The sequence below is a fragment of the Ahaetulla prasina genome, chromosome 1 (genome assembly GCF_028640845.1).
Source record: "Ahaetulla prasina isolate Xishuangbanna chromosome 1, ASM2864084v1, whole genome shotgun sequence".
Taxonomy (NCBI): Eukaryota; Metazoa; Chordata; class Lepidosauria; order Squamata; family Colubridae; genus Ahaetulla; species Ahaetulla prasina.
The window spans coordinates 260694401-260713837 of NC_080539.1; the positions used below are offsets into that span (position 1 = coordinate 260694401).

Genomic DNA, 19437 nt, shown 5'->3' on the forward strand with positions numbered 1-19437 from the left:
ATTGTATGAATCACTTTTTAGAATGATTAGAATCACCATTTGCTTCCAAAGAAAGCTTTCATTGTGCAATCGCTCTGCCTCTTTCATAATATTTTATGCTGGGTGCAGAGTTTTTTATCATTTTTCACTTGTTACCGTCTCATACTTTCTCATCATGTCTGATGCAAACACAAAATAGCCACACATTGGGGTTTATTTATTGGTAATTTAATATGCCCTTTGTCTGAAAGTGCTTATTGTTTGTATTAATGGGTGAGAAAGAAAACAATGGGGGCTGATTGTGCAAAAGATTCTGTGGTTTGACTAATTAGGCTTTTGGCAGCAAGTGCTGAACCCAGATGCCCTGCATGTTTTCCCACACATATACGGTCCTATTTGCATGACCTGAGAGTGATGTCCCATCCTGTGTAGCATCGGCAAATGGGAAGGTCTCTGTTACTTACAGTGATGTGGTGCTGGGCAGGCAGAATAACATTCTTTGGGAAATGATAGATAGAGACTGGATAGCCTCCAACCCACTGCTGGATGACGTAGCCACTTAGATCAACCTCTTTAGTCAATAAGCAGTTGAAGATTCTGATAAATTTGCCTTTGTGATGCACACTGATGATCCTTAGAGAGCTGGTTTCAGCATGGCATCTAAAAGAAGAAGATAACAAAGGACGTGAAGCAAATATAAATGGGTTGGATATTCAAAAAACTTTTATTAAAAACCAATTCCACATGGCTGATTACACTGGTGGCCTTTATGTTGTGACAGACCTTCCAGAACAATCAGTAAAGCTTGATTTAAAAAGGTAATTAAAGAACAAAGCAAGCCAAGTGGTATAATGGGAGAGACAGTACTGGGAGAATCGAAGTACATTGCAGAAAATCAAGACTTTTCTCAGAAGATCAGCTCCTTGAAGACAACTCTGGAATCAGTTTATAGAGTTTGGGGCCCAACTGTGATTACTACTAGTTGTGGAATGCTGCACAGAAAATGCTATAAATTAAGGCCCTTACCAAAGCTTGACCAGTAGGCTACATCTTTAATTCAGGGTCCCAACCAAATGAGTTTGGTTAACCTAGCTGAGAGAGAAGATCACAGGATTTGAACTTGGGGGAAGAGGTAATAAGGCCAAGTGTAAGTCCAGGAAGAAGTAGCAGCATTGATGGAAGCCCACTGGTGCTCATAACACTCACAGCATGGCAAAGCAAAGTTTCAATGCAACAGTAGCTGTTTGCATAAGCAAGATGGTGATGAACAACATGAGCAAAAATGCCAAATATATTTTGAATCTGCTAACAGCAATACAAAGTTAGTATGCGTTGGCTTTAAAGGGCCTCGGGGATGACTTGCAAATAGAATGGAACGTTGCGAAGCAGAATTCAAAGGTTTTATTACATAACTGCACAGAGATATGCTTCAAGGTCCATATCCAGGGCATTCTATATTCTGTGAATGCCATATTATCAACAATATCAATATTTTTTTGTATATGTTATTTGTAGTTTTCCTTTAACAACCAAAATATTTTGTGGACAGTGTATTGATTGGGTCAATATATTTTTTACACAGTGCTAACAATAATAATACAATTAGAAATACATAATCTTTGTCTTTCAACTTCTAGCCTTAATATGTTCATTGTAATTATAATAGATTCTTTATGTATCAATAATAATAATAATAATAATAATAATAATAATAATAACAACAACAACAACAACAACAACAACAACAACAACAGAGTTGGAAGGGACCTTGGAGGCCTTCTAGTCCAACCCCCTGCCCAGGCAGGAAACCCTACACCATTTCAAACAAATGGTTATCCAACATTTTCTTAAAAATTTCCAGTGTTGGAGCATTCACAACTTCTGCAGACAAGTCGTTCCACTTATTAATTGTTCTAACTGTCAGGAAATTTCTCCTTAGTTCTAAGTTGCTTCTTTCCTTGATCATTTTCCACCCATTGCTTTTTTTCTACATTCAGGTGCTTTGGAGAACAGCCCGACTCCCTCTTCTTTGTGGCAACCCCTGAGATATTGGAACACTGCTATCATGTCTCCCCTAGTCCTTCTTTTCATTAAACTAGACATACCCAGTTCCTGCAACCGTTCTTCATATGTTTTAGTCTCCAGTCCCCTAATCATCTTTGTTGCTCTTCTCTGCACTCTTTCAGAGTCTCAGCATCTTTTTTACATTGCGGCGACCAAAACTGAATGCAGTATGAAATCCCATGCACCGCCTGCAGCACCACATACATCGGACAAACCAACAGAAGAATAAGTGCACGCATTGAAGAACGTAAGAACTCAGTCAGAAAAGAGGAACCAACTTCTTCCCTGGTCCAACACCTTAAAGCCACAGAACATAAAATTGACTTTAAAAATACCGGAACTATCACCAAAACTGAACACTTTAACAACAGAATAATCAGAGAAGCCATCGAGATAGAAAAACGCCCACACAGCATGAATAAATGAGATGATACCTCCCGCCTACCAGCCATTTAGAAACCCACCCTTATCAACAAACGAGTCCCTAACATGAAGAATGACGCAAGATCCACACCCACGAGTGCTACACAGCATGTCACCACCACACATCCACACAGAAAGCAGACTCAAACTCAAACCCACACCGATGATGAAGCATGACCACGGACCAGAAGCCAGACCACAGCTGCATCATTATCCATTTCAAACCCCTCCAATCCATACATGCAGCAGACTGACACCCACCATGAAGATGTAGTACGACCACGAACGCGAAGCCAAACAACAGCAATGCAGCTCACCAACTCAAACCCCCCTGCAACTCAGACTAACCTGAGCACAACCAAGCCCCCCCACCCAAACAGAACACACCTCCAGCCAATCAGAGCACAGCCAACCCCACTATCCAATCAGAGCACAGCCAAACCCCCAACCAATCAGAACACACCTCCACTCAATCAGAACACGGCCAATCAGTTCAAACCCCCACTAGCAGTTAAAAGGAAGAAACAGCTGCGATCACACATTGCTCCTAGAAGCACGAAGCAGTAAACACCAGTCTGAAGATGACGAATGAGACTTCGTCGAAACATTGCCAAGACACCAATTTTACATGGGAGAAAACCCGAACAACCAAAGACCTACATACAAACACCTATGAAAACCTCAGAAAATATATGTATGTATGTATGTATGTATGTATGTATGTATGTATGTATGTATGTATGTATATAATATTATTTTCCCAATTTGTACTTGGTTTTCTCCCCCAATTTGTTGGGTTCTTCTACCTTCAGATCTTTGCCTTTAAACAATACCGTTCTCTCTTTATGATTCTTTATCACTTTCTCCATAAATATATTTAAATATCAATAACATCTCTTCATACAATGTATTTGTTGACCCCTGCTGAATCACTAATATTTAATATTTTAGATATTACTCACTGTACCACCATAATTTCAATATCTCAATTTTCTATAAACACCAATAAAACCAATTATTGATAAAGCTTAATCAGTCCCGAGATTATATCGCTAAGGCCTCTGAATTTCTAGTCCTTAAAAGCTATAAATTTCAATATATTTTTACACTGTTAATAATAATAATACATTTAAATATACCTATCATAGTCTTCCACCTCTTAGTCTTAGTATATTTGTATATTTGTAGTTATAATAAATTCTATTATATATCCATATATGTGCTTCTATTTTCCCAGTTTATACTTTTTACTTTTTTCTATTAGTTTTTAATACAATCACCATATTAAAAAATATTTTATCTCTATCCATCATCTTTTAGCCTTTTTAGAATTTCATTATTTATTGACTTTTTGATGACTTTTTTATATTTCTCTCTTAGTATCCTATATATCTTTCTAACATTTTTGCACCACCTGAATGTTCCCTTTGCCTTACCCCTTGTCCCTGTCTGATGCATCATTTGGATACCGATCCAAATGGTTTTCATTATTCTTAGAGAATCTTCCTTTTTTCTCTCTGTTCTATTGTAAACTCTTAAGGAATTATCTATTTGATTCTTAGTACTTTTTGTTACTTTCTCTTCAGTGTTTTTGTCTTTTGTAACTTATTTTGATTTGTCTCCTCCACCACTCCTTCAAATTTCTCATCTATCTTCTGAACATTATGTTCATCTTTTCCCACCATTTGTTGAGGATTTTCTACATATCTTTATCTTTGAACAATCCCATCATCTCCTTATGATTTTTTGTCACATTTTCAAAAATACTTTTAAGCATCACTAACATTTCTTCATAGAACTTTATTGTCTCCTGTTGAGTTATTTTGTACCAGTTAAATATATTAAAAATTACTCAATATACCTCTAATATTCCAGTATCCCAATATCTAAAAACTCCAAAGAAGTCAATTATTTATAAATTTTAGTCAATCCCAGAATTATTCCTCCAAGTCTCCTAAATTTCTATTCCTTAAAAGCTATAAATTGATAATTTACAATCTTTATAATTTTCCAGTTTACACCTTCCCAATTGTCTAAATTTTAAAGTCTTGTTTATCTTTTCTTCTTTTTTCTTTTTTCCTTCTAACACCTTTCTTCTTTTGCTTTGTGGAATGTTCTGTCAAGTAGCATTAGTAATCCAAATCCAAATTGGCCCACCAAGTTTCCCCAAGTCTTTCAAATCCATCTTCCAGTAAACAGTTTCAGTAGGGTTTTAGTTATTTGCAATTCAATTTGTCTTAAAAATCTTCAAAAAGTTCACAAGGTATTTCCAAACACCCAAGTCGCCTACTGAAATAGAATCAAGGTCAAGTGGCTTTCCAGATGTTATTTACTTTCACTCCTTTTCTGCGTGTATCTTAAACAATTCTCACTTTCCCACACTGCAGTAATCTTCTTCCTCCAGTAGATGGCTTTCCTGCTCCAAGTCCATTAAACAGCATGTGGAAAAACAACGATTGTCAACTGATCGGGGGTGGGGTGGGGTTTAGAATTTAAAAAAAAAATCAGTTGCTCTCACTAATCACTTTTCAAAGTATTGTTAAATCTTTTCCAGAATTTCAATATTTTAAAGTTTCTATTAGATATTTCGTTTACATTAAGTATTTAATCTTTCTCTTTCTCCATGTAACCAATTGCCACTTTCTTGACATTTGGAGATTATTTTTTAAAATTCTTTTACTTGGGTTAGGTCTCTAGAATAAAAGTTGTAAGTTGTCTCACCCAGTTTCAATGCTCTGCCCACAAACCTCTCCAGCACAAATCTTATTGCCCCGGTTGTCATAGCTTGCGACTTGCTAAAAATGGCCATCGTCCCTGCTACCATTCGGGAGAGCATTCTTTGGACCTAATGAAGAAATTGCAGCCTCCTCGTGGTCAACGAAGCACCTCTCTTTCTTTCACCATCCCTCCAAGGCAGCTTTGACCCCGTAGGGTCTTCCAGCAAGCAGATATCAGCTGGTTTTCACAAAGCTTGGCAGAGCTCTGATATTTCCAGCCATTCTCACCGCGACACCAACCAGTTCTCAACATTCTCAATATTGATAAATGGATTTTAAAAACCCCTCCTTACTCTGATGAGGCAATAATAATAGAAATACCCCCATGAGAGCTGAATTCTGTGGACTCACCTCTTGCATTCCTGTAGAAAGGGAGAGTGTATCAAGTGGGGACATAGTTCCTCCTCTGACAGCCGTCCAAGAGAAAGACCAAGCTGAGTGAGCTTAGAAGGATACAGCGCGGAAACCAAATCTATGGGAAAGCAAAAACACTGTCCTCATGTGACCCATTCATCTCTGCCAGAAAAACTTCAGGGGGGGAAAAAGACATTTTTGCTTTGCATCGAATAGTGAATAATGAATCTTGATTAGAAAGATTTGATTTCTACATCAACCGTAGTCTTCATAACTGAGTTGTTATCACTATTCATATAATTTCATCTAATTACAGTTTGGAGGGTGTAGGAGAAAGAGAGAAATCTAAGGGTTTTGTTTTTCCTTCCACCTTCTTCATCTGCTCTGATATTATTTGATATATCAGTTTTTTAAAAAATTGATGGAATATTCTAAATGGTAGGGTAATCTGGAAGAGTACAGCAGGATTGAAACATAACTACATCTCATGCAAATTGGTAGCTTTACCCTGGAAGCAAAGAAAATAATTTGGTTGCTAGGATCTGGTATTCTTTTCAATGTCCAGGCTGGTAATTGAAAAGAATCAGTAAAGGAAAGAGGGAAATTAACATTAATAGGAGAAAATCAAAATAGTGTAGAGCCGGGGAGTCAAACTCGATTTCATTGAGGACTGCATCAGGGTTGTGTTTTACCTCGGAGGGCCAGGGTGGGCGTGGCCAGAGTGGCCCAAGCGCTCTGTCAGTGAAATTTAAATTTTTTTTTAAAAAAAAATTTACATTTATATTCCGCCCTTCTCCGAAGACTCAGGGCGGCTTACAGTGTGTAAGGCAATAGTCTCATTCTATTTGTATATTTACAAAGTCAACTTATTGCCCCCCCCCAACAATCTGGGTCCTCATTTTACCTACCTTATAAAGGATGGAAGGCTGAGTCAACCTTGGGCCTGATAGGACTAGAACCTGCAGTAATTGCAGGCAGCTGTGTTTTAATAACAGGCTTCTTACAGCCTGAGCCACACTGCGGCCCCGAGCTCCCGAGCCACATTTTCATCCATTATGGCCTCCTGCAGCCCTCTGCCAGCAGAAAGCAGCATGCACATGGCCTCCTAAGTTCCATTTTTGCTAGCAGAAGCCTGCAGGAGGCTATCGCGGCCAAAAAAGGAGCCTGGGATGGCTGTGTGTGGTCCTACTGAGCTCCATTTTTGCTGGCAGAGGCACCGTGGGCCACTCCTTCGCTGTTTCCATGGCGGCGTCACAGGCCAGATCTAAGCACCCCACGGCCCTTGAGTTTGACACCCCTGGTGTAGAGCATGCAAGGAAATTATTGACCTCCCCAAGTGGGAGGGGAATTATGTGGGAAAGTTAAAAATACAAAATGTAGGAGTTAGGGAAAAATAGAAAAGTTGTGAAGTTGGGAGTGCAAAGGAATTCAGCCGGGCACCAATAGACGCACCGAAAGAGAAAAAGAGGAGCCTAGTAACCCTTCTACATTGTGTTAGATTGGTACATAATCACCATTTTTAAGGCAATGACATTTCAGGCAATTCCGTTGGTCAAATTTTTTTGAACATATTAAACAAATTGTTTAACAATATTTCATAGCAAATCCTGCTGTTGGTATATTATCCTTATTTCCTAAAATATATCAATTAGCATAATGTAAGACGTTGCTAATGCCTTACAAGATTTCTTATCATACAACACTGGCAAATAAAAAATATATCTTTAGTGTTAGAAAGTGGTCGGAAAATAGCCCTAGAAACAAATTAACAGAACAAGTTTGAAAAATTGCCAGGGAAGGGTTTGTTTTCCATTGATATCTTTTTCTATTCATCTGCCCGATTCAAGATAGTGGCCCTTAGATTTTTAAGCAAAAAATATAGATCTTCATTAAAATATATTGTTCCTTTCAGTCCAATTCTCCAACAGCTCAAGAAAACTTTTAACTGCAAATCCGATAAGGATGTACTCCATCTTTTTGCCTAAGTCATTTATAAAAATTATGAAGCATATCAGGCCCATGACTGAATCCAACAATACACTATTTGACACTTCAACTGCAGTTAGGAAAAGAATCATTAATTAACATTTTTGAGTGGGATTTTCAGTCCAGGTATGGAACTATTTAATAGACATGCCATCCAGGCCCTGCTTAACAAATTATTAATCATAAAGTTAAAAGGTAATTTTTTAAACTTTCCATTGAAATTAGGAGATATTATACCACAGTTATTTCCACAATCTACTATGGAAGTGAGGAAACAAGGAAATGAAATTTGTTCTTGAGAAGTCTTAAGGTGATTCCAATCATCTCTGCTCTCTTTTCAAGTTTCTTACTTTTACATGGGATAAGAGTCTCTTTTCTTTGGGACTAGCCTGAATTATATCAATCAATAATATTTATTCAATCAATTACCAGCAAAATTTAAAAGAACAAAAACAAAGTGAAGCAACTAACAACTAACAAAATAAAATAAAGCTCCAGGCCCAGACAAGATAACTCCTTCTTGCTTAAAAGTCTGTGCTGACCAATTGGCCCCCATCTTCACCCATATTTTCAATAAATCACTAGAGATGTGCTATGTTCCTTCTTGCTTCAAACGCTCTACCATCATCCCAGTGCCAAAGAAGCCCACCATCAAGGAACTGAATGACTAAAGACCAGTTTCTCTAACATCTGTAGTCATGAAAACCTTTGAAAGGCTAGTGCTTTCCTACTTGAAAACCATCACGAATCCGCTGTTAGACCCCTTGCAATTTGCATACCGAGCAAATAGATCAACAGATGATGCTGTTAATATGGCTCTGCACTACACCCTACAACATCTTGAGTCTCCAAAGACCTATGCAAGGGTCCTTTTTGTAGACTTTAGTTCAGCATTCAATACCATCATTCCAGACATTCTTCTAACTAAGCTAAACCAGCTACAGGTACCGGAACAGACTTGTAAGGGGATCACAAGCTTCCTAATAAACAGAAAGCAGCAGGTGAAGCTAAGCAAGATCACATCAAATACCTGTACAATTAGCACAGGGCCCCCCCAAGGCTGTGTGCTCTCCCCACTTCTTTTCTCTCTGTATACCAATGACTGCATCTCCAATGATCCATCTGTTAAGCTACTGAAGTTCCCAGATGACACAACAGTGATTGGTCTCATTCGAGATAATGACGAATCCGCATATAGACGAGAGGTCGAATGACTAGCCTTGTGGTGCAACCAAAACAATCTGGAACTGAACACACTCAAAACCGTAGAAATGGTGGTAGACTTTAGGAGAAACCTTTCCATACTTCCACCTCTCACAATACTAGACAACACAGTATCAACAGTAGAAACCTTCAAATTTCTAGGTTCTATCATATCGCAAGATCTAAAATGGACAGCTAACATCAAAAACATCATTAAAAAAGGACAACAAAGAATGTTCTTTCTACGCCAACTCAGTAAGTTCAAACTGCCCAAGGAACTGCTGATTCAGTTCTACAGAGGAATTATCGAGTCTGTCATTTGCACCTCTATAACTGTCTGGTTCGGTTCTGCAACCCAACAAGAAAAACACAGACTTCAGAGGATACTGCAGAAAAAATAATTGCTACCAACCTGCCTTCCATTGAGGACCTGTATACTGCGCGAATCAAGAAGAGGGCCATGAAAATATTCACAGACCCCTCGCATCCTGGACATAAACTGTTTCAACTCCTACTCTCAAAATGACGCTATAGAGCACTGCACACCAGAACAACTAGACACAAGAACAGTTTTTTCCCGAAGGCCATCACTCTGCTAAACAAATAATTCCATCAACACTGTCAAACTATTTACTGAATCTGCACTACTATTAATCTTCTCATAGTTCCCATCACCAATCTCTTTCCACTTATGACTGTATGACTGTAACTTTGTTGCTGGTAATCCTTATGATTTATATTGATATATTGACCATCAATTGTGTTGTAAATGTTGTACCTTGATGAACGTATCTTTTCTGTTATGTACACTGAGAGCATATGCACCAAGACAAATTCCTTGTGTGTCCAATCACACTTGGCCAATAAAAAATTCTATTCTATTCTAAATCACCCAGGATAACATTCATTCTTCTATTACTATGTTAATAGTTAATATACCTGTATGCATTCAATACCAGCTTGTGGGGATGATCTGGGATGTTTACTTTTTCACTCTTTTTTTAGGAGAAATTTCCTGACAGTTAGAACAATACATCAGTGTGGAACTTGTGGAGGCAACTTAAAAACCTCTGGAGGTTTTTAAGAAGAGATTGGACAGCCACTTATTTGAAAAGGTATAGGGTCTCCTGCTTGAGCAGGGGATGGGACCAGAAGACCTCCAAGTCCTTCCTAACTCTGTTGTTATTCACACCTATATGGGTTGTATATTCTGCAAAACTGACTTCTCTTTTTTGCATGAAAGTGAGCAAGGCTGGAAAGATTATTTCATAACCCCAATTGGGATAGGAGGGACATTTCCCATTCTCCAGTTTTGTGTTTAAAGCTAGGGCTTAGCAGGGTCCAAGTTAAGACATGAATATTTCATCTTTATTGATGGCAGTAGTTTATTTACCAGTGATGAAACAAATCAAGGCATTAACCACGGTTTTTTGTGATTATGTATGTGATGCATGTATGACTCAGCCAGGCAACAGGAGTCCCACTGGAAAATTTGCACGTACCTTTTTTTTCTGGTCCTTTGTCCTCCAAAGAAGGTAGGCTGGAAGAAGATTCTGCCATCTTGCTCTCAGATAAGGCAAAACCTGATTTCAAAGAAGTGAGGATAGCTTGCGAGGATAGTTCAGAAGGTTTGCTCTCTATTACTGAGCTGTGGGGTTAGAGCAAAGATGGTTTCAGCAGGTTCTGACCAGTTCTGGAGAACCGGTAGCAGAAATTTTGAGTAGTTCAGAGAACCGGTAGTAAAAATTCTGAGTGGCTCCACCCCCATCTATTCTCTGCCTCCCAAGCCTCAGCTGATCGGGAGGAAATGGGGTTTTGCAGTAACCTTCCCCTGTCATGCCCACCAAGCCATGCCACGCCCACCAAGCCATACCCACAGAACCAGTAGTAAAAAAATTTGAAACCCACCACTGGGTTAGAGAGAGTTCTGTATGGATACTCTAGGCTTATCTTGCATATAAAGCAAAAATGAGAGGGCAATAGACTTTAAGACCAGACATTACTCTCTCCTATTCCTTCCTGAAGGTAAGTAGAGGGAAAAGATGTATCCCAGATGGTGTGACTTTTGTTCCTCTAGGCCAGGGGTCTCCAACCTTGACAACTTTATGACTTGTAGACTTCAACTCCCAGAATTCCTCAGCCAGCATGCTAAAGTTGCCAAGGTTGGAGACTCCTGCTCTAGGCAACCATATTGCGTGAAAGCTCACAGCACTGTCTCAAATTTTCCAGTATGCTCATTGGGCCAAACACATTGGACACTTTATAATATTGCAATAACATTATTGACTTATCTGGAAGAGCTTTGTAAAGGTAAGCTCTCCCTCAGTGACGGTCTTTGAATCTAATGGAAGTTTTCATCAGGCAACAGAAAGGAACAAGTTTCAATAACTTCTCTTTCCTTTGCAGTCTTTTGTACCTCATCATCTGATTCAAAAGTTGAAAGATTCTTTGAAAAATTATAGGGTGGGGTGGGGATTGGTTAAGAAGAACAACAGGAGAAAGAGAAAAAACTGTTTTTCTTCTTGCTTGCCTTCATTATATTCAAGAGCCTTTCATCAGCAGAAGCTTCAACCCAAAGAAATGTTATCATTTTAGTCTGAACTAATAGATCCACTTTAAAAGAATTGGGTTGGGGAAACAGCATCCTAGCCAGAATAAGCAATTTTTGGGTAGCATAGATATAAAGCCATAGTCTCTTTAGAGACAGTCAACTTTATTATACCTCTTCCTGTTTCTGATTCCCCCCCCCCTCAAATTTATATCTGATTTGCTTTCCATATAGGGAGAAGAGTGGAAGTGCAGGCTATGTGTGCATGAGGGAAAGAGAAGGAAAGAAGAAAAATTGAGAGAGAAGAAATATAAAAAGAAAGGAATCTAACCATTTGGGTCATTGAAAAAAGAAACTTTCTGGACCAGACAAGGCAATAAGGTATTACTACTCCAAAACAACCAATAACCAATCAACCATAGTCAAAGCCAGAATGAAGGTTAGAGAATGGATATCAGTTTATTGAGGAGTAAGAGATCTGTAGAAGCTAATCCATACTATTAACTGTGAATGAAGAGTAGAAAAAGCTTCCCCAATCTTATGCCCCAGCCCTAGGGAAATACAATTCCTATTAGCCTCAGACATATTGTAGTCTGAGGCACCTGAAGATCAGTAGGTTTTATTCCAATAACAGATCTGGGAAAATTATCTCAATTGAATCAAGATTTTGTGACCCTTTTAACAAAGATTTGTTTTGCCATGTTTCTTTCTGTCTGATTTGATCTGGCACAACTGGTGAGCTCTGGATTCCTTCAATTAAACCATACCATCTATTGGGATCAGGGAAGTGCTTTTTCTCTGTCATAGCACCTGCCTTCTGGAATGATGTTCCCTCTGATATGTAGATCAGTGGTCACCAACTGGTGGTCCATGAGAAAAGTTTGGTGGTCCGCAGAAAAATTATTTGCATTTTTTATATTTCACTAAATCAGGGGTCCTCAAACTACAACCCTTGGGCTGGATATGTGCAATGAACTTTGTGTTGCTGCAGAGAGTGATCTGCAGCAACACAAAGAAGATCCTTTGGGGTCTTCTTTTGTGGGTTGGAGGGGGCAAGAAATTCCGACTTGGAGTCTGCTTTGGCCTCTTGGTGCAGGGCTTTGGCCGAAGGCTGGAGGGAAGTGCCGCTGGTGACGAAGAGCCAGAGGGCCTCGTTCCAGTGGGACTGCATCATGGCCTGGAACTGACTGACCATCTCAGCCCGCTGAGCCTCCAGGCACCGGTAACTGGCCTTGCACTTCCATAGGTCTTCCCTCTGCTTGGAAAGCCTATGCTTGTAGTCCTCAATGAGGTGCTTCTGCTGAGCCTCCTTCTTGGTCAGATCCAATTTGAACTGAGCCAGCTGTTTTGCTAACTCTTTCTTGTGGTGGCTGCTTAGCTCCAACAACTGCTTCCTGTTGGGGCCCTAAAGAGCCCAGGTGGGCAGGCGAGGAGTGGCTGGGAGGGGAGGGGCAAGGAGAGGCGCCCCTCAATGTGAGTGACATCATATTGGCCATGCCCACCCAGTCACATGATCACCTAGCCACGCCCATTCAGACTGTCATTAAGCAGATCATATTAGTGGTCCACAGGATTTAAAATTATGAATTTAGTGGTCCCTGAGGTCCAAAAGGTTGGTGACCCCTGATCTAGATGGTCCCCAGCTAGGGAGGGGACCATCAGAGCGCCTTAAGACTTGGTACTCTACCCAAGCATCTAGCAAGGTTAAGTGACCAACCATGCTAAAACAACAACACTAAAAGTCCTAAACATGGAAACAAAAAGCTTTCACAAGGCCATAGTGATCACTGCACTATCCCATCCAGCTCAACAGTCATAGTCTTTGATCTGGACAATGTAGGCAGAAAGGTAGGAGGCCAAGTTTCTTTATGACATGAAGTTCTCCAAAACTACCACGTCGAGCTGTGTGACTAAAGCTTAACCGACATATTATCTACTTGTGAATAAACACTTCCACCTGCCTTTTTACGCACAATCTTGTAAATTATAATCTTGCAAGTGATATGTGTGCTTAACACAGAAGTTCAATATGAGAAGGCCATCTAAGTAATTCCCCATTTCTGTTGGGTACATTCTTATAACAAACACTTTGGCATAACTCAGGGGTGAAATCTAAACATTTCGGCTGAAGGTTTTTTTTAAAAAAAAACTTTTAAAGTGTTCTGATGATCTCTGCTCATCTCCACGATCATCAGAGGGTTGTTTTTTTTTTTACTTTTCAAGGCATGTTTCAGCTGAAGAAAAACTTTTAAAAGTAAAAAAAACAAACCTCTGCTGATGGTGCGGCTCAGAAGAGGGGGGGGCGGGGCCAGGGATTTTTGCTACCGGTCCTCTGAACCAGCAGCTGCCATCGCTACCTAATCAGGGGAGCCGGTGTGAATCGGGAGCATTTCACCCCTGGTATAACTTCCTTCCGGGCTTAATTCCATGATTATATCTTTCATCTCTTATCTCTGAAAGCTTGTGAGTTTCGGTTACCTCTCTGGTGACTCCTCTCCTAAAGCACCAGCAATGGGTGGCGAGTCATCAAAAGTTATTCTGCTGATAAATTCTTCTCTTTCTTCACTGATAAAGGAATCATCTTGAATCTGAAACAAAAAAAAAGACAATGGCATGTTAAAATAATGATAAGCAATAGGTATGCATGTATGCTTGTGTCAGTATCACAGTGTATTTCCCACACACACACATACACCTCAGCAGATTCAGTATTAACAGAGGAAAATGCTTTCAGTATCAGAATGAAGAATAATAAATGGTAGAAGGGAATATAATAGGTATTAACTAAATAGCAACAGACTAGACCTTCTGGTAAAATTATCACATTTTTACAATCTATGCTGTACCTGAACAACAGGTTACAGGAAAATGTCCAGAATATATTTTGAATAACTTTTGCAACTTAAACAACCCCCACAACAAAAATTTGCATGGAGAAACTTCACTCCGATTTAAAGAATCTCGCTCCAAACCTAACATTTGACAAATGATGATTGGAGAGAAGCCACAACACATATTTCATAGATCTGTAAACAAAGACTAGGCCAATCTTTTTCATAGATTGGAAAATGAAGCTTACTCCTCTGACCAGGTAGAAGGCTGTGTTCTGACCTAGGCTTCCTTACAAATTAAACAGCACAAACTTCGTCCCAGCAAACCTCTTTAATTCATATGGCTGTAAATTACCTTCATTTATAGTCGGCAAGACTTGATAAACAGTCTTTCAGAGGAAGGTTATCAACACCCACCTATCTCACTTGGAAAACTGCCAAAGAGTTAATTTCCAGACGCAGGGCACAGCCAAACTTGGCACAGAGTCACAAACAGAAGTTTCAAATCTTGGATCAGCCAGATGAACTAATTCTTCCTGCAAAAGCTCACGTCCCGCTTGCTCTTCTTTTATGTCTTATGGGAGGGGCCAATCATTTCCAAACCTTACTCCCAAGTCGAGCCTGTTTCCTTAATTGTTCCTGTCTCCTGGCAGCTCTGCGCATGCGCACACTGTGAACAGGCTCACGCTATTCTTCTGCCTCGCTGATGTCAGACTCTGGAGACTCTGGAGGCAGCAAAGAACTATCAGATGGCCTTGGTCCCCTCTCTGCCTCCAACTCAGAGCCATTGTCCGAGCCTTCCCCAGACTCCAGGACTGGCCCACATTCCTCCCCAACCTCCTCACTGTCCGAATCTGCTGCCACCTCTCCTGGCCGCTGGCGGGCCACAACAGGCTAGAGACACAGCCAAAACGGCAGAAGCACTGAAAGGAGAGAATTTCAGGGGGAAAAAGGCTAAAAATTCAGCATTCACTGAATTTTTAGCATTTTTTTTTCCTAAAAAAGACTGACCGGAGAATTGGAAGAAGTTACAACTATCCTTGCTGGGAAGAATAGCGGCTATAAAAATGAATGTTTTGCCCAGTTTCTATTTTTGTTTCAAATGATACCGGTACTTAAGAATTATATCAAATTACAGGAATGGCAAAAGGGGGTTAATAATTTTGTATGGATGGGCAAAAAACCAAGAATAAAATTAAAAATAATGCAGGATACAAGGGAAAGGGGGGGTCTTAAAATGCCCAATTTAAAATTGTATTATGAAGCAGTTGTCTTATCATTTATTACTGATTGGATTAATTTAACTGAGGAAAGAATTTTGAATATAGAAGGTTATGGTTTGCTATATGGGTGGCATGCCTATTTATTATATGATAAGAAAGTAGATAAAATATTTAAAAATAATATAATTAGAAATGCATTATTGAGGGTCTGGAGGAAATATCAATATAAATTAGATGGAAAGATTCCAATATGGGCAATCCCGAGACACATGATAGAAAATATAAATATATATCAAAAGATGGAGGTAGTTACCTATAAAGAACTCCTTTGTATGGAAAAGGGGAATTACAATTAAAAGCCAGAGAAAAGATGGGGGAAGAAGGGAAAAATTATACATGGTTTCAATATGGACAATTACAAGCTAGATGGAAATTAGATCAAAAAATAGGTGTTAAGCAAACTGAGGATAATTTGTTAAAACAAATGAGAAATCAAGGCCAACAGCATATTAAGAGGTTGTATAATGTATTAGTAGAAATAGACTCAGAGACTGAATTGGTTAAGGATTGTATGATTAAGTGGGCACAAAATTTTCAGCAACCAATAATGTTGGAAACTTGGGAAAGAATTTGGGTGAAGAATGTTAAATTTACACAAGCGCAAAATATGAGAGAAAATTTTTATAAGATGTTTTATAGATGGCATTTAGACCCCAAAAAGTTGTCATGTATGTATCCTAATGTACAAGCTAAATGTTGGAGATGCGATTGTGAAGATGCCAATTATTACCATATATGGTGGACTTGTAAAAAAGTTAAAGCATTTTGGATTAAAGTATGGTGGATCATGCAGAATATTTTGAAAAAGAAGATTAAGTTTACTCCACAGTTCTTTTTACTAGGAATAATTATGGATTGTACAGCTATAGAGACTAAATAGATTTTGAACTTATTAACAGCCGCGAGACTTTTGACTGCTCAATATTGGAAGAAAGAAGAATTACCTACAATTGAAGAATGGACACTCAAAGTATCAAATCTGGCAGAAATGGCAAAAATTTCTGCTTACTTGAAAGACTATACACAAGAAAAATATATTTTAGAATGGAAAATGTGGATTGATTATATTCAAAATAAGTATCAGATAAAAAAATATCGAATAGCATATGTGTAAATTAGGGAAATATTTTGTATTAGATATATTTTTGAAGGAGAGGGGAATTGAGAGTGTGATTATGTGTGGGGTGACTAGAGATTATAATTTAGGAATTATTTTGGATTATGATTGTTAGTTTTGATACCCTGCATTTTGTTCTGGGAAGTCGGGGTGCGGGTGGGGGTAAGGGGAGGGAATTGGGGGTGGAGGGTAAAGGATGGAGTGATGGTTAATGTACAGGGATTATTGAAGATGTATAAATATAATTAATGTAGGGTCGGGTCTGCCCAGTTACCATTTTAGAACGATGGGGAGGGAGAAAAGAGGAGAGAGTAGGAGGTAGGAAAGAGAAGAGGAAGGAAGAGGGGTAGAAGAGGAGAAAGAAGGTGTAGGGTGGAGGAGGAGAGGATGTAGATAAGAGAAGGAGACGAAGGTATGGAAAGTAGAAGAAGGTAGAAGAGGAAGAGTGTTAAAAGGGGTGGTGACTGGGCAAGCCTGACTAATTGTATATAACTGTACATTGGATGAGCTGTTTGATATGATTGTAAAATAAAACTTTTTTATGGGGAAAAAAAACACACCACCTATCTCACTTGGAAAACTGCCAAAGAGCTAATTTCCAGACGCAGGGCACAGCCAAACTTGGCACAGAGTCACAAACAGAAGTTTCAAATCTTGGATCAGCCAGATGAACTAATTCTTCCTGCAAAGCTCACGTCCGCTTGCTCTTCTTTTATGTCTTATGGGAGGCCAATCATTTCCAAACCTTACTCCCAAGTCGAGCCTGTTTCCTTAATTGTTCCTGTCTCCTGGCAGCTCTGCGCATGCGCACACTGTGAACAGGCTCACGCTATTCTTCTGCCTCGCTGATGTCAGACTCCGGAGACTCTGGAGGCAGCAAAGAACTATCCGATGGCCTTGGTCCCCTCTCTGCCTCCAACTCAGAGCCATTGTCCGAGCCTTCCCCAGACTCCAGGACTGGCCCACATTCCTCCCCAACCTCCTCACTGTCCGAATCTGCTGCCACCTCTCCTGGCCGCTGGCGGGCCACAACAGGCTAGAGACACAGCCAAAACGGCAGAAGCACTGAAAGGAGAGAATTTCAGGGGGAAAAAGGCTAAAAATTCAGCATTCACTGAATTTTTAGCATTTTTTTTTCCTAAAAAAGACTGACCGGAGAATTGGAAGAAGTTACAACTATCCTTGCTGGGAAGAATAGCGGCTATAAAAATGAATGTTTTGCCCAGTTTCTATTTTTGTTTCAAATGATACCGGTACTTAAGAATTATATCAAATTACAGGAATGGCAAAAGGGGGTTAATAATTTTGTATGGATGGGCAAAAAACCAAGAATAAAATTAAAAATAATGCAGGATACAAGGAAAGGGGGTCTTAAAATGCCCAATTTAAAATTGTATTATGAAGCAGTTGTCTTATCATTAATTACTGATTGGATTAATTTAACTGAGGAAAGAATTTTGAATATAGAAGGTTATGGTTTGTTATATGGGTGGCATGCCTATTTATTATATGATAAGAAAGTAGATAAAATATTTAAAAATAATATAATTAGAAATGCATTATTGAGGGTCTGGAGGAAATATCAATATAAATTAGATGGAAAGATTCCAATATGGGCAATCCCGAGACACATGATAGAAAATATAAATATATATCAAAAGATGGAGGTAGTTACCTATAAAGAACTCCTTTGTATGGAAAAGGGGAATTACAATTAAAATCCAAAGAAAAGATGGGGGAAGAAGGGAAAAATTATACATGGTTTCAATATGGACAATTACAAGCTAGATGGAAATTAGATCAAAAAATAGGTGTTAAGCAAACTGAGGATAATTTGTTAAAACAAATGAGAGATCAAGGCCAACAGCATATTAAGAGGTTGTATAATGTATTAGTAGAAATAGACTCAGAGACTGAATTGGTTAAGGATTGTATGATTAAGTGGGCACAAAATTTTCAGCAACCAATAATGTTGGAAACTTGGGAAAGAATTTGGGTGAGGAATGTTAAATTTACACAAGCGCAAAATATGAGAGAAAATTTTTATAAGATGTTTTATAGATGGCATTTAGACCCCAAAAAGTTGTCATGTATGTATCCTAATGTACAAGCTAAATGTTGGAGATGCGATTGTGAAGATGCCAATTATTACCATATATGGTGGACTTGTAAAAAAGTTAAAGCATTTTGGATTAAAGTATGGTGGATCATGCAGAATATTTTGAAAAAGAAGATTAAGTTTACTCCACAGTTCTTTTTACTAGGAATAATTATGGATTGTACAGCTATAGAGACTAAATAGATTTTGAACTTATTAACAGCCGCGAGACTTTTGACTGCTCAATATTGGAAGAAAGAAGAATTACCTACAATTGAAGAATGGACACTCAAAGTATCAAATCTGGCAGAAATGGCAAAAATTTCTGCTTACTTGAAAGACTATACACAAGAAAAATATATTTTAGAATGGAAAATGTGGATTGATTATATTCAAAATAAGTATCAGATAAAAAAATATCGAATAGCATATGTGTAAATTAGGGAAATATTTTGTATTAGATATATTTTTGAAGGAGAGGGGAATTGAGAGTGTGATTATGTGTGGGGTGACTAGAGATTATAATTTAGGAATTATTTTGGATTATGATTGTTAGTTTTGATACCCTGCATTTTGTTCTGGGAAGTCGGGGTGGGGGGTGGGGGGTAAGGGGGAGGGGAATTGGGGGGTTGAGGGTAAAGGATGGAGTGATGGTTAATGTACAGGGATTATTGAAGATGTATAAATATAATTAATGTAGGGTCGGGTCTGCCCAGTTACCATTTTAGAACGATGGGGAGGGAGAAAAGAGGAGAGAGTAGGAGGTAGGAAAGA

At 38.9% G+C, this 19437-nt stretch overlaps 1 protein-coding gene across 1 annotated transcript in view; it reads right to left on the reverse strand.

Moving 5' to 3' along the window:
* Positions 1-19437, reverse strand: part of LMNTD2 (lamin tail domain containing 2) — a 48594-nt gene that overhangs the window by 8684 nt on the left and 20473 nt on the right. The window contains exons 6-9 of the mRNA XM_058159678.1: positions 13813-13922; positions 10289-10434; positions 5595-5715; positions 444-639 (exon numbers count right to left, since the gene is read on the reverse strand). Of these exons, the coding sequence (XP_058015661.1) occupies positions 444-639; positions 5595-5715; positions 10289-10434; positions 13813-13922 (573 nt within the window). The remainder of the gene's footprint in view (positions 1-443; positions 640-5594; positions 5716-10288; positions 10435-13812; positions 13923-19437) is intronic.